The 15,675-nt window shown below is 40.1% G+C and overlaps 1 protein-coding gene across 1 annotated transcript in view; it reads right to left on the bottom strand.

The window, feature by feature from the left end:
• Nucleotides 1-2,012: 2,012 nt before the first annotated feature.
• The window catches only part of RAB3GAP2 (RAB3 GTPase activating protein subunit 2 (non-catalytic)), a gene marked incomplete at its 5' end in the record, with an annotated part of 37,266 nt that continues 23,603 nt past the window's right edge, over nucleotides 2,013-15,675 (bottom strand). The window contains 15 exons of the mRNA XM_010131821.1: nucleotides 2,013-2,159; nucleotides 2,436-2,594; nucleotides 3,296-3,511; nucleotides 3,596-3,685; nucleotides 5,367-5,585; nucleotides 5,823-5,897; nucleotides 6,472-6,507; nucleotides 8,548-8,618; nucleotides 9,372-9,438; nucleotides 10,096-10,202; nucleotides 10,333-10,506; nucleotides 10,850-11,066; nucleotides 12,542-12,702; nucleotides 13,684-13,789; nucleotides 14,617-14,714. Of these exons, the coding sequence (XP_010130123.1) occupies nucleotides 2,013-2,159; nucleotides 2,436-2,594; nucleotides 3,296-3,511; nucleotides 3,596-3,685; nucleotides 5,367-5,585; nucleotides 5,823-5,897; nucleotides 6,472-6,507; nucleotides 8,548-8,618; nucleotides 9,372-9,438; nucleotides 10,096-10,202; nucleotides 10,333-10,506; nucleotides 10,850-11,066; nucleotides 12,542-12,702; nucleotides 13,684-13,789; nucleotides 14,617-14,714 (1,943 nt within the window). The remainder of the gene's footprint in view (nucleotides 2,160-2,435; nucleotides 2,595-3,295; nucleotides 3,512-3,595; nucleotides 3,686-5,366; nucleotides 5,586-5,822; nucleotides 5,898-6,471; nucleotides 6,508-8,547; nucleotides 8,619-9,371; nucleotides 9,439-10,095; nucleotides 10,203-10,332; nucleotides 10,507-10,849; nucleotides 11,067-12,541; nucleotides 12,703-13,683; nucleotides 13,790-14,616; nucleotides 14,715-15,675) is intronic.

Genomic DNA, 15,675 nt, shown 5'->3' with positions numbered 1-15,675 from the left:
TATATATATATACCTAACTGTGTATATCACTTTTCAGCTTCATTAAAAGGGTGGTTTAAAGTAAATGGTGCACTCCTGTTTAGTTCTATTTCAGTGAAACTCCTCTGTGACCAGCTGTTGTTTAATTCCTGTGCTGTCAGCAGTAGTTCTGTAGCACCCCAGAGAACCACGCCTCTCTACACACAAGTGTCTACTCCTCCTATAGAGCAGAACAGACGACAGAAAGGTCCCTGAAAAGAGGGGAAAAACACAATGAAACCTCAATTTTTTTTATTTAATCAATTTACACAAATCCACAGCAAATTAGACACAAAATAGCACTATATACATGGTATTACTTACAATACATTACAGACTGGATTGGCGTAGTGTGTCAGCTCTGACATGAGACTCGGATACAGTAAGATCCTTTACACAGCTGTACCAGGATACAGGAGTGTAATGTCACTGAGAAACAGTCCCCAGGCTCCACGATGACCAGATCTCCAGCAGACTCATTGCTGCAGAAGTCTGAGGTGCTGTCACACAAAGTGGTAAAGTCACCTGAACCATCTTGCCACCTTCCGTTTTCCCCCCAGAGCTGTTTTAACCTCAGCTGTGGAAAGCAGTACAGAATTACCCAAAACACGGACCAGGGCTGGTCTTCAGTCTTTACTGTTCTTTATTGTGATCTCCTAGCCCTGTAGGAAACCAACCATTTAGTGTCAAAACTTCTCCAGAAGCCTTCATCAGTACTGTTAAAGTGCAGTGATTAGGAACTGGGGATGCTGAAAAGGAGGAGGCAGCTGTGTGGAACAAGTCACCTCCGTAACCTTATCTTGGAGGGAGTCTAACCCTTAGATGACAGACAGGTCAGTCCGCATTCTGTCTCCATCAAGGCAGAACACCGTGAACGTTTCTTACATATAATGCAAGAGGAGCAGGTTACAAGATGGATCTAGTAATTTCATCTGACTTCAAGACAAAACCAGATCACACCCATTTCATTTTTGTCTCCTGGCTTCCTTTAGGTAGAAGGTGGACAGTAGTAACTGATGCAGGATAATCATGTTTAATACCACTCCAATAGTGAAGATGCTCACTATTTGATTCCCTGTAGGTACCGTAAGTAAAAGGATTTTTAAGGCTAAAGTACTCAGTACTATAGACGTTCAGAGAAGTTGGGTCACCTACTTAAGCAGTTTTTGGCTACAAGTTAACGTGTGCAAAGAATCGGACCATTCTACAGCAATAAGATAGGGGAACAATCTTATAGTAAGACATTCCTTGACCTACATAAACTCAGCAGAGCTTAATAATAAAGGAGAGGGATGTAAATCCAGTTTCTGCTGAAGCCCAGCACCCTAGAGACAATTCTGGGAGGTCTGGACTGAAAGATGAGTCCGGAATTGTGTCTGAGAACTGGATTCCCCTTCCCAAGGTATTTCTAACCTGGGCTGTTCTCCCTTTGCATAAGGCTCCAGCACGTTTCATCCTCTGTCAAGCGCAGTCGTCATTGTCATGTATAATGCAGTTACACAAGGCATGAGCCCAACACCAGCTCTAGCTTCTGAAAAAGCAGTATTGGCTTTACATGGTAACTTCAGAGACTGAAGATTTTCTTGGGTGTAATTCTACAGCTTGTTTTGAAAAAGAAGTCCTACCTGGAACATTGAGACTGCAGCAGTTACTGCCAGCATGAAATACAGAGTTTCACAAGATGTGACTTTGTAAATAGACTAGAATTGCTGTTGAATAAATCCGCTACCGCAGAAAAGCGCTCAAGTCAGAAATAAATAACAAAGCATTTCAGATACTGACAAGTGTACTATAGAAACTAAACATTTTTGTACTAGTGCAGAATTTAAAATATACTCCAATTTAAAATTACCTCCTGCAATTCTGGGGCGGGGAGCACTGCTCTTTTCGTTGCGTAAGAAGAGCCACACGGAGGTTTCACTCTCTAAGTTCAGCCTCGTTGTGTACAGCCACGCACTGCCCGCTCTCTGGCAGACCTGGGCTAACCAAGAACGTCACGATGAGGCAGCTTCTGCCGCCTCGATCAGGTTCAAGGCAAGGCTGTACTGCCCGTGGTTCTCCGGTAAGTGCTCTATGACCTTGTGCACTAGCGCAGCTGTTGTTGCAACTGGCACTTCCACATTCTGAAGTTCCTGGGGGTCCTATATAAAAGAATAAACACAGCATTAGAGCAGTTTTACACATAAGCCCTCCTGAACTTGTGAAAGACAGATTGCTAAGGTTTATTCATGCAGTTCAGATGATGCTTTGACCCAGGAAACTGCTTTACCCTTCATGAAACAGAACTAGCACCAGTGAAAATGAAAATAGACTGCTGCTTCTATTAGTGAGAAAAGGCCCTTCAGTCATCACCTCTGTCCTGGTGAACACAAGCTTCTGAAAAATTAACCCATTTTCCTGAATCAAGCTTTGCTTACCATGGCTTTGAGCCAAGTACAGAGTGTGGGTGGGAGCCTCGCGAGGAGTTCCACACCCTCCTTGGTCTGCGTGTGAAGTAAAGCGAAGGCCAGCCTCTGCCCAGCCAGTACCAGCAGCTGTGATGCAAGCACTTCTTTGTCAGCCACCTGAAGAAAGGCCTGAAAAGAGGAAAACAAGAAACTAGAAACCATTTCAGCACGACACAGCTCCCTCATCTGCAGGCTTCAAAAGCTGTACCAGAAGGAGCTTCTCGATACTAAACCAACAAACAGGTTTGAGACTTTTTCTTGTGTTGCCTGGTATTGTAATAAAGCACTTTATTAAAAGCTTCAACAGCCGAAGAGTGAACAAAGGCAGCGAGTTACTGTGTACTTCACACAGCGATGAGTGTGAGCACGAGATCTGCTTACAGTTCAGCAACATACTCCTAAACTTCCACATAATCTTGTTTGATTTTCCCTTCGAGAAAGGGAAGGATTTTCTAGTCCAAGGACTGGTAAGCTTTTCCTAAAAGAAGAGATTTGAGGCAAAAAAGCAGAGTCCTGAAACTATGAAAGACAGTAAACTGAAAAAGGCTGTACTGGTTTGGGGACAGTACGAGTAGGGGTAGGGGACATTCCCTACCATGCTTCCACACGTCGCTCTACTCAGATTCTTGTTGGGAAGAAGGAAAAAGGAGGGTAATTCTTGGCCTTGTAAAAGTACTTTTCCAGCCTCTGACTTTTCAGCCTGGGGATTTTTTGAACCTGATGATGCTTGTCTAACCCTTCCAGGCATCTTATGTAAGTGAAAAAGTAATTTTAGCAGGGGACGTGACACAGTGTTGTATTGATTTAAAACAATTAAAAGCTGTTACTACCTCTTCACCAAGATGGTCCATCCCGTAGCTATACAGCTCACAGACGTAATGCCTTTTGACCACATCCTCAGAGATCTGAAGATGCCGAGCCAGGTCCGCAGCCAAAGTTGGCCAGTTCTTCCCCTTTTCAAAAGGAAACAATTCCTCTTCTGAGACCTTGGCCTTTTGTGATGAACACAGCGTTTGAACTGCTGCACTCACAACTTTGACTAAGAACTTGGAAGCAAAAATTGCAGGTTACTTCAGTGTTATTTGAAATTTTAGAAGTTTAAGAACTTTCAGTACAAAAGTTACACCTACCTGTTGTCGTGTGGATAACACATTGGTATCCATATCCCCACTAGGTAGCAGCTGAATTGAAGTAAGGTCTTTGAAAAATGCATTTTTGCCCTAGAATCAAGAACCAAAGGCAGGCCTCAGACACAGGGGAACGCCAGTAATCCAGTTTGATCCAGTACTATGAAGCCTACCAATTTTTTAAGCAGCATCTGCTGTTTCTCAAAATAGCATTGTAAGCTAAAGGCACAGAACAAAACAAAACTTTTGTTCACGCAATCACAACGCGTCAAGGATTTGCTTTCAAACTTAGCACTACCTGCCTACCAAACTGGGCAGCTGATACGCTACCAGCTGGAGCTGAGGCGTGGATGTACTTCCTGGCCCCTGGCTCCAGACCAGCACACCAAGCATAGTATGTAGGAAGAAATGCAAACTAGTTAATACCAAAAAAATTTATCCATTACCTACTGCTATAGTGGACACCGCTTAATTTTAAGGGCTCTTGAACTACAGATTAATCGAGTTTCAGGTAAACCCCTGTACAGTGGCACAACAGGTAGCCCTCGTTTCAGCCCCCTGTGCTCCAGCAGTGATCTACTCAATGCCAAGCGTCTCTGGGAAACTGGTACCAAAAAAATGCTTATGTTAAAAGCCAGTGATGGATGTGCAGGTCTAGAGAGTGACTTGCCTTGTCAGAAATAAAATAATAAATGGTCTTCAAAACTTTTAACCACTTTTTCAGTCATCAGCCAAGCTTCTTTAAAGACCTGTTACAAATTCTCTCATAACACTCACAGAAGAATGGAAATCTTGAGTGAGGGAAGGCAAAAAGGCAGCAGCTAAGAATAACAGTTGTATGTAAGAGAAAGAAGGCACGGGAACAGGGTGTAATTTTACTCAAGACATAATACGCATTCTTAAATGACAAAAGGTAACAGATAAGGGTATCTGCTAACAGATAAGGGTAAAAAAAGGGCATAAACCCACTAGCATTCCATCTATGGGAAAATGCTAAAACTAGACCCAACTGCTTCATCAGAGCTTGCACACAGACAACAACCTGTAACAAGAGAGAGTAACAGTCTGCATTTATATAATTCCAGTAAATCATTAAGAACTCTGTGCAGTGTTACAGGACTCAAACATTTTCTCCCCATTAGTTATTAGTAAATAACTAATGAATGAAACATGTTTTAAGTTGTTTTTAGAATTGCAGCGTGGCAGAGCTAGGAGGAGGGAAGCTCAGCTTGTGGTACCTGCGTTGTGTCAGGGCCAAGCTCTGACTGGAGACACAGGGCGTTTTAAATGCAGCGACCTTCTTCTGTTTGCTTGTTTTTAAGAGGTTTATGTGCACTAAGTGACAAGCTGTTTATTCACTTTGAGATGCTCAGAATTCTGGAACAATCATCAGCAATAATGGATACAACAGTGACACTAACGATAACATTTCTGACTTTAAATATTTATGTTTTCTGTGATCTGGCACTTCTCACAGCAACGAGAAAAACCTGTCATCCCGAGTTCCTACCACGTGGTACTTTCAGGCCAGCCGATTATTAAGGAGCTGATTTTCATGCATCTGAGGTCACTGCAAATCTTTTATTCAAAAGGAAAAACACCAAGTTCGTGTCTCAGCCTGAATTCTGATGGCAACTGCATTACTGCACCACTGTGAACTAAATGTCTGCCATGAAACTACACGTGAACTGTTCAAAGCATGAAAGCTGGCATATGCTGTAGATACCACGAGGAATGATAGCAGAATTAAGATGTGTGCTTTCAAAAGACATACCTTGCTATCAAACAGTGAAAGAGGCTTCACGCTCTTCAAAGAAAACCTCATGATGGCGTACAAGATAGTACATAACACAAACTGGTGTTCAACGAGCGGGTAGTGAATGCGCTTCTGCTCCAGGGCGAGCTCTACTATCGATACCGGTCCTTCTACCAAGACCCAGGCGTCTTCGGTCTCCAGGACAGGAGCCTGCATTTCGTCACTGCTAACATCAGCCTGCCAGAGCAACACAGCAAAGCAGTCACGTACAAAATGTCACCGCTACTGGCCACCTGTGCAAGTGACGCAGCTTGAATCACAAGTTCTCTGCAGTGAAATTAAAAGAAAATTTCGTATTGTCTAGAAGTTCATTAATTTTTGTCTGAACTGAATGGTACAGAAATTAGTATACCCATATTCTTTAAGTTTTAATCAATTAGTTCAGTACTTTCTGCCGGAAAAATAAAGATTTACCTCTAGCAATGTTTGCAGAAGGTCTGAACAGCAGCCAAGGAAAGCTGTCATTGCTGTGTCACCCATACCTACGTCCTGTTAACAAACAGTATGATTTCAATCGTTTCAGTTGGAACTGAAGCAGGCTTTGATTAGCTCTGTATGTTTGAGAAGACAGTTGTCACAAATCACTGTTAAGCTCAGTTTATTAACTTACTACATTGACAGGCAAACAAATATTCACTGATGTACAACAAAGAATTAGAAATAACAGGAAAAACAGGAATGAAGCTAAGTGTACCCATTTACAATAGTGTCTCTCTCAAGAAGACTGAATTCCTCAAGTAATCACATCTAGCAAATTTCAGTTTCTGAGCATAGCAGTTGTCTTCCAACGAAGTTCTAAATAATGACATTACACATGAAAAGTAATAGTAATTGGTCATGTTACAGTCTCAAGTCTACCTTCTATAATATTTGTAGTTATACTCCTGGTCCAATTTGCTTTGTCAGGAAAAGGTTAACTTAACATTTCTTAAAATTAACACCATTTTCTCTAGGGCTGCATTTTGAATTTTTTCCGAAACATTCAAAAATAAATCACTAACTAGACAAAAATTAAGGCATTTTTATTTATTTCTTCCCATTTAGACAACAGTAGTGTACTTGCCCGTCTGCATAATCTGTCCTTTGGAGCTTTTCCAACCTGTTTTTAAAGAAAAAAGTCACCATAATTAAATAATTTTCATCCTGAGTTATCTGTTACCCCACATTTTAACTTTTCATTACTATTTTCCTAATACAAACCTAGAAAATAGTTCAGTACAGGTATATAATGCAACTCTGCACAGCCTGCTTTTAACAGAAGCTTTGATACAGATCAGACAACTCAGACGAATGTGACTGATACGCAGTTCATCCTTCCGAAAGTCTAGGATTAGAAATAAGGCCCCAAGGTCCTAATTCAAATATCAAAGACAGCTAAAAAATTCCCAGTGATTCCTGTAATGCACAACTAGAGCTACAAGACCAAGGGTGACATTAAAAAGGAACACCAGGGAACAAGGGAAGAGGGAAGGAAGAGCGAATGCTCCAGCATGTTCACTGAGATGGAGAAGGATAACAAGAAAAATACTACATGGTTTTCGTGCTTCGCCTATCTGAATTCTGCAGTAGAGTGTCCTCAGTCATATCCCATTTAGGAACGCTACTATGAGGTCCAACTTCTACAAGCTGAATCACATGCTGCACATGATGAAGCACATAAGTGGAAGTTCTCTCTTCCAGAGCTCAAAAACCAGAAGTGATGATTACAACATTATGGCAGCGTCTAAACGACAGCTGAATTGAGATTCCAGGGTCCTGAATTATGAGATTATTTAAACTCGAATTCAGGTGACCCATCATGCTGTTTCCAAGTAAGAGTTCAAGACAACTTTCAGTGGTCAGTTTTGGGACTGATTAAGCGCCAACAGATTTGGAAACTACTTTTCTGGAAGTTGGTGGGAGATCATTCGTGCTACTGCTTCTGTAACACAAACCCTAAGGACTAAGTCCCAGCTTTCAAACATACAGGAATAGCTATTACAAATGAGCAAGATTTCTTATTACATGATATTTGCTTGAGGCAACAGACGAGTGCAAAGCAGTTAGTTAATAAAGCCTGCATCTCTCTTGTGGGTGTTAATCTCGACAGAAGTAATGGTGGTGGATTTACTTAAAGGCATGGAGAAAAACTGGAAAAGAGTTCGTGCAGAAGAAACACCTACTACAACTGTACACAACTGAGCCTATTTATTGAAAGGAACAAGGAAGATGATGTTCTCCAATTCTTACAGAGCTAAACAAAAAGCAAAAGCATGAACTGAGAAGAGCAAATTCTTGTGGGTTTGTGTTCTTGGTTGGTGATTTGCTGGGGTATTTTTTTAATCACTTAAAACACTTCTCTCTCCATCTAGACTTTTATGCTGAAAAACACTTAGCTGCTGCTCTACAACCGGTAAACCAACAGGCGGATTCTCCTTCTACTATTTAAACAGCTGCATCACTGGCAGCACCCTTCCTAAACTGTCTTCCAGTCCTACACAGAACTGGAAGACAGATCCACTGCCTATTTATAAGCGTGAAAAATTGAAGTTTAGCAGGGACAAAAGACTGCTAAAACTCATAGCAAACAAGCTGCACACTAGAACAGAAGCCAAGTTACAATGGCAGCAATAGTTCAAAACGCTCAACAACAAGCACACAATGTTGTGTGTTTTGCAGAGGAAGAGCTCATACATGCAAAACTTGAACCACAACATTAGGAAAAGCTGCTGCCTGGGGGAACCTGAACATTTCCTGGAAATAACAGAAAAGAGGCACAGAGAAAACATTATTTATTGTTTTCTAACCTATAATTTTATATACACACATATATATAGTTTCAAACTGTTTAACCAATACTTTTTATTTAGCAATTACAAGCTGACACTGTGCCTAAGTCTTTGGTACACATCAGCCAGTGACCAGCTGTTACTTAAAGCTGCCTATAGATGATCATTCTGTAGTTTAAAACATGCATTCCTTCATCAATTCCAGAAGTTAGCCAGATAATAAACCAAATAAGCAGGGGGGTTTTGATGCTTAAATCAAAGATACTCCTGAAACAATGAAACCCAAAACAATGGCTGAAAAACACCAGTTTCACTTTTCAGTAAACAATGAAAATTTAGCCTTAAAAATACTGTCACCATACTGCTCTCACCTTGTCCATGAGATACGTAGCAGAAGAAAGCCTTTTTACTATGAAGGTATTCCACATCATCAGAGCGATACCTACAACAGTCACAAACTCGTAACTCCAGGTGGAGAGAGAAGACATCTTACAAGCACGGAGTGAAAAACCACGGGCCCGAATTCCTTCAGTGGGGACGGGGCGGGAATTAGAACCGGATGGTGAATGACACAGGAAGGAGTTGTGAGTTACCCTCACTGCTTTCTGCTTGGACATTCGGATTTCTCAGGAGGTCAAATACAGTCAGGAGTGCAACAAATCATTCTTTAAAATTACGGTGCTATGCAGACAGGGTTAAACATTGTAGGAACACAGAAACTTTGGTGGTAAGCATGAAGGATTAAGACTTGCACTTTAGGCACTGAGAGCACCTTATTTACATACAAAAATAGTCTACAAAAAAGACAATTGTCATCACATGCATTAAAACACGAGTATTGAAAAATTCATGAAACGCATGAAAAGTAATTGCCTGGGAGAAACGTGCCACTATTTAAATACTGATTAAAAATTCTCAGAGCAGTTTTACTTTAAAATGTTTTTATTTAAACATTTTAACTTTACCTAACCAAGTTATTTTCATGGTTCTGATGGAAACTCTGTTTCACCATGAAAAGCAAAGCTTGAACATCAGCAGAAAGTTAGGGGTTTGGTGTTTTGGGTTTTTTTCTTTAGACAAAACAGCCATCACCTCTACCAACCGCATACATCTACATCAGTCGACAAACAGTCACCTCTCCTGTTGTTTCACAGTTTCAACATAGATCAATTTTTAATAATCACTTCATACTTACCGTGCTGAACGTGAGCATTAGCGATGCATCTTAGATGATCTAGAGACCTAATGAGAAAACATGCTTCCTTATGTAAAACAAAAAAAGTAAAAGAACAAGTTACTACATGATTCAAAACTTGTTTTAAATGTAGACTATTGGTTCTTAAAGGGCCCAGGTAGAATATTTTAAAGCTACTGTTTTCTGACAGTTATAAAACTTGTCAGTTATTCTGAGAGTCCAGTCTTCTCTGCTACTATCTGACAAAGTTACATGCAAAGTGTGTTTCAGTAACTGTGAAACACATTGTGATTTCAGCACTGTTTTCAGGGCTTTGTTTTAGTGTGTGCTGCGAACATCCCCTGCTGAAAGGCACCTCCACGGACTACAGTAATTTTTCAAATACAAAATCCATTTGTGCTAGGAAGATTCATTGTTACTTCACGTCATTATGATGGAGTAAGTTGTTAACAATCTCAAAGGAACTTGCTATTTTACAGCAAAGAGTTATGCTGCGCAGATCCCAGGAGTGCTGATTTCCATTTTAGTATCACCTGAACCGAGGACAACCTTTTCCAATACTAGAGAAGGTACAGGACAGCCGTGTATCACAGAAAAAATGTACCTAGTACGCTTTCCAAGCCAATCTTCTTAATGGCAGTTTTATTAACTACTACAAACTTGTGAAACTGCTTCTGCTGAGTTCGTCTTAATCTCTACTCCCTCACAAATGAAATTCTTTTACCTCTGGGTCCTTATTCCACTGCACTACGTATTCCCAACAGCAATGGGCATGGAGTACATCCACTTCAAGACTACACGGAAACTGCTGATACGCTAGTTGCAGTAGCTCTAGAGAAAGGAAATCTGAAGTTACAAGACAGACCTCTCCCCACTGTGATTTCTGCTACTTCACAACGGTAGCAACGAAAACATCTCTGCAGACATTTCGAATTTGAAAAATACATGTTTATTTTCTTACCTAGGATTGTTTCCAAGCTTGCATCTGCTTCTGATTCCTCAAGAAAGACATCGGCACACATTCCTGCGGATTCTTCAGTACTACCTGTACTGTTTCTGTGTTGGGCCAAATTCAGTACCAGAGGACTGAAGCCTTGCTTAAAAACCCACTTTGCTACAGTGTCAGCAACACCTCCTAGGACGTTGGAGGAGGGGAAAAAAAAAAGTACGAATTACAGTCAGTGTATCGCAGAAGATTTAACGGTTCAGAACTGAAGAAGAGGTATGAGTTTTAACTTAAGGATAACTCTACCTATTAGAAAACTTCCCAAGTGACTGATTAGAGGTTTACAATGCAGTCTCTGCAGTAACACCTGTTTACGATTTTAAAGTGGTATTCTATGTGGTTTAACTTGTTTTTTTAAACTCAGGAACTAACAACAATCTCCAGCACGGTGTATATCATTAAGTAGGTAAGGATGGCTCAGAAGTCTATTAGAAAGGCAATCAAGCATCTCTTGAAGAGAATAAAAATGCACCTTTTCCGCCTTCAAGCAACTTCTTTACGGAAAGCCTGCCCAAAGGCTCGGTCTGCAGCGAAGAAACTCTTTTTGTCGTTTTGCTCACTTCACTGTGCAGTAGTGTTTGAAGTATCAGACAATCCTCTAACTGCTTCAGCAAAAGTTTCCAATATTCGGTATCAAGTGAAAGTGCTTCCCAGGATTCCGTGTCTGAACCTACAGTTATTTGGGAAATCTAACAGAACAGATGGACTGGTTTAGTTCCGTTCACTTAAAGAAGCAGAGATTTAAAAAAAAAAAAAAAAAAGAATGCACAGTATTAAAATTGAAAGCTCTATCCCGAGAGCTACTGCATTTTAAATAGTAACTTAGTTCAACATATGTACATTAAAAATGCAAAATCAATTAATATCCCACACTACTCATGAGATGCACAGATTCTTAAATAAAAGCCTAAGGAAATAGAACGACCCAAAAGGTCATCTTATAGTCTCATTTTTAAGTACATATTTAGTTGAAAAGTGGGTTAGAATCTCTTTAAAAAGATTAGTTTTAAATCCTCCACTATATACACATTCCCTAAATACATGACTAACTCACCTACATTTCAGTTTCCTACAACGTAGAAAAAAAATTATGTATCAAGCACCCAGAAATGCTGGATCATACCACATCATAGTTCTGTGCATTATTTTGCTACTGCTCACGTTCTCCAGCAAATGCTCTGCCAGGAAGCCCAAGAATCTTTCCAGTAGGGCGCAGATCTGATTTTTAGCTTTGTCCACCAGGACAGCAAACTCTGGAGTTCTCAGAAGCCTGGCCATTAATACTTCTAGACTAAGCGGAAGGATGGTAGGTGAAAAAAAAAAAAAGGGTGTGTGTGTAAGATAATGATGTTATGGAATTTTTGAGGGAAATAGAGCTGTTGCTTTATTCTTTTAAGAGCAGAAGAGAAGGTGACAAAGAGACAGCTTATGGGTAAAGCATAATACACTGCTACATACCAACACTCCTATCTAGGCACTGCTGACAATTTTAATATACAGAATTTCAATAGTTAAGATGAATGTGCAAAAATACTAAACCACTTCCTGGTAATCTAGTTGTAATTTATAGGCCAGACTATTGAGAGGACTGAACATCACCTAAACCCCATCTGATCTGTTAAGACAAGTAGTAAAACACATATATGCCTAGTGCTATTTAGGAATGGAATAACTTTTTCCATCTTGAATTGCAATGCTGTGTGCAGTTTCATAGTCTTAATCACAATTTAATCACAACTTATTACAAGAAAACCAAACACCCATCACCTTATGAAGGCATAGTAACATAAGTGCTAAAACAATATAGAAAAAAAAAGTCCCAACTCTGTTAAAACAGGTTCGCCATCCAAAGTTCAGTGGACTTTGCAAATTTACGTGGAAACTGCGTAGGCTTTAAGTTTGCTATCAAAAGAAAAACTCACTGTAGGGATCCCATCACATATTTAAATATGTCAAGTGAACAATTCTGATGTATCATCCTTCACCTCAGCATAATTTTCTTCAAAGCCAGGTACAAGTTTTCAGGCTCACAGGACAGCACGTTTGTGCCCATGTTGGAACGACGACAAGTAAGTGCTGAGGATGTTACTCTATTACAAAGACAGCAGTTTGCGTGGAACCGATACAGTAAATCAAACAGAAGGGCAAGTCCAAGACGACTTACTTTTCTCTCTGTCGCACTGTCAGTCAACTGTGCGGTCACAGAATGTCCAACGTGAGCAGATAACAAGGCTGCTGCATTATTTTCAGACTGAACACAAGCCGTGCGCATCTGCTGCCACCACGGGGAAACTGACTGTGTGTCCCACGATTCACCTATAGCAATTGTAGAGAAACAGGGAGCAGAAAACACAACTTGGGTCATTGGGTATCAACGCTAGTAAAGCAGCTTATATTAGGAGCAATTTCCAATTACTCTCCATCATCATTTTCTAGATATGTAGCATACAATTTCTAGATTATAACTCAAATTTATAATAACGAGCAGAATGTGAATTGCTCATTCTCCAAGTTTCATGCGTAGGAAAGGCAACAGATTCAATTCACTGGGTAGTAAAACCTGCTGCACCCTTACTAGAGCTAAGGAATATTACAAACCAACACTTTGCAACGCAGACGGCTTCTTTTGTGATTTCACGATGCCACACATATTCAGTGCACTCAAGCTGACTCTTTACAGGCTACCTTCCGTTCAGCAGAATTAATTTATTCAGACAGCAGCAGTGGCTTATTCACGCCTCCAGTTTCAAGCTGATAGTGGTGCCCTTTGGTGAACCAGACGTAAGGGAAGCTGGCACAGACGTATCCATAGCAGCTCCGTGTGTGGTGGGAGAACCAGTATTTATTCACTACACAACTTACCCCCAATGATGGCAAGTTGACTTCATAGAGTACCCCTCAAGTTACAGATGTCCAATATAGAAATGCTGCTGGAATAACAGTGTCTCAGTGAGTTAAAGCAACTCAAAGGACTTCTGAGAGCCAGTCAACACAAAGGAGAGAGGCAGGACTATATACCCAGAGAGGGGAGGAAGGGCAGCTGGACAGCCACGTTCTGGTGCCACGTAGGACTTGTGTCAAGGTAGTGGAGAGCGGAACTGCAGGGCGTGCAGCAGGCCTTTAACAGTGACACTCATCAGATGTCGATTGGTTTTAGTTACTGTTCATCAACATGCAGCATTCAGCGCTGTTACGTAATTTGGGGGGTGGGGAGGGAACCCTAAGTGATAATATAGGCTAGTCGGAGCAGCAAATTCCTAATAGTGAGTGTCAGTTGTGTTTAAGTGTTCCAAATGCACATTTCACCTTTCATTTTGCTCAGAAGTGACAGCATAGTGTGAAGGCAACTGATGGAATCTGGTTTGTCCAAAATATCTTTTTCCTTGGAAAGCCATAAATTGAGAAGGAGTGACTGCAAAAAAATCAAAAGAATATGGAATTAAAGCAATAAGAATGAAACTCTGATATTGCAATATACCTAATGCAAACACTTTCTCAAAAAAATTTGTGTCAGGTAACAGAAATGTTATGTCTACGAACCCTTAAGATATTAACATAGAAAGCTAAAAATATATTGCATGAGGCACCCTACGACAGACTTTGAAATTAAATAATACAACCTGTATCTTTCATTTAGAAAGATACCTTAGAAAACACCCTCTTTTGAAGGCACAGCCAGCTAATATCAGTATGTTAGTAGCAATCTCAGCTTGGTAAACATCAGCAGTTATTAATATCACAACTGAAAATCTTAACAAGGGCAAATGATACTGAAATATCTATTTCCATCATTGTAGTGGATAGAAGAAAAGTAGCAAAAGACTAAAATTACATGCAGATGAAAGATAAAGAGGACTGTCTGAACACTACTATCAATTCCGAAAAATTTACTTTTAATACTTTTTAAAGTTCCTTGCTGGCAAAAAGAAATTATAACAAATGTATCTACTCTCATGATTTTTGCTTCTTTGTAAAAGAAATCTTCTAACAAAATTTTTTAACAGTTGTAGACCTAAATGCATACTCTAGATATTCCCAGTAGAATACCCAAGTTTTCTGCTAGAAGATTTATTTTTTTCCTTTTGACATCTCTTAAGTGGAAAAAACTGCATGTGAGGGTATCTGAACACAGTCTGAATATGATATTAATCCAAAGGCCAATATTCACAATTTTCCCTTTCGATGTTTTGTTTTCAAAATATTAAATTGAAGTTTTAAAGTATATAATAAATATCTTACCAACAAGATCTGAGGGCTAAAACCGGCTGATTCCAATGCATGACACATTTCCTCTGTGGAACTCTCCCCACACAAACACTTCCAGAAGAAAAAACTGCCTGAAGCAAAAATTAGTTAACATTATGAAAAACATCTAAAGCCATAGCCTCTCCCCTCACATTTACAAGAAAGATATCTGTTGATCAGATCCCACTGAGTGCAATACAAAGGACTAAGTCACATCCAGGATACCCTGGTTTACCCTTAGGGGAGAATAAAGTTCATTACAAAGGACGTAAGTGTTCCTACCACCACAGAAGTCATATAAAAACATGAATTTATAACAAAACAAAGGTTATCGTTTGGATGTCCTGGTTGTGTCTGGGATAGTTTATTTTCTTCCTAGTTCTGGTACAGCACTGTGTTTTGGATTTAGGGTGAGAATAATGTTGATTACACACTGGTGTTTCAGTTGTTGCTAAGCAGATTTTACACTAAGTCGAGGACTTTTCAGATTGCCACCCCACCAGTGAGTAGGCTGAGGGGCACGAGGAGCTGGGGGGAGACACAGCTGAGCCTAGCCGGCCAAAGGGATATTCTGTACCATATGACATGCTCAGTATATAAACTAGGCAGAAAGCTGGCTGGGGACTGACGCTTGGGAACTGGCTGGGCATCAGTCAGCGGGATGGTGAGCAACTGCACTTTGCATCACCTGTTTTATATATTCTAATTATTTTAAAATTATTATTATTTACTCTTCCTTTTATGTTCTATTAAACTATCTTTATCTCAACCCAAAAATTTTACTTTTTTTTTTCCATTAGGGGTGTTTAGCTACCTGCCAGGTTAAACAATGACACTGGATTACATATTTTGTTCAATTCAAGGAATGGCTTGAAGTGTCAGACAAATTTATCCACGGAGTAACCCATAACTGTGTGGCAGCATGTTGTATTTTATGTAGCAAACTAGCAGTACTTCAACCAATTCAAACCCCAAAAAACAACAATTACATAATTGTTGGAGAAGTGGGCCCATGTGAACCTCATGAGGTTCAACAAGACCAAGTGCAAGGTC

This window comes from Buceros rhinoceros, unplaced genomic scaffold (genome assembly GCF_000710305.1).
Source record: "Buceros rhinoceros silvestris isolate BGI_N320 unplaced genomic scaffold, ASM71030v1 scaffold5230, whole genome shotgun sequence".
In the NCBI taxonomy this organism is placed as follows: Eukaryota; Metazoa; Chordata; class Aves; order Bucerotiformes; family Bucerotidae; genus Buceros; species Buceros rhinoceros.
The sequence above is the reverse complement of the archived record's forward strand: the minus strand, read 5'-3'. Positions and strand labels throughout refer to the sequence as shown.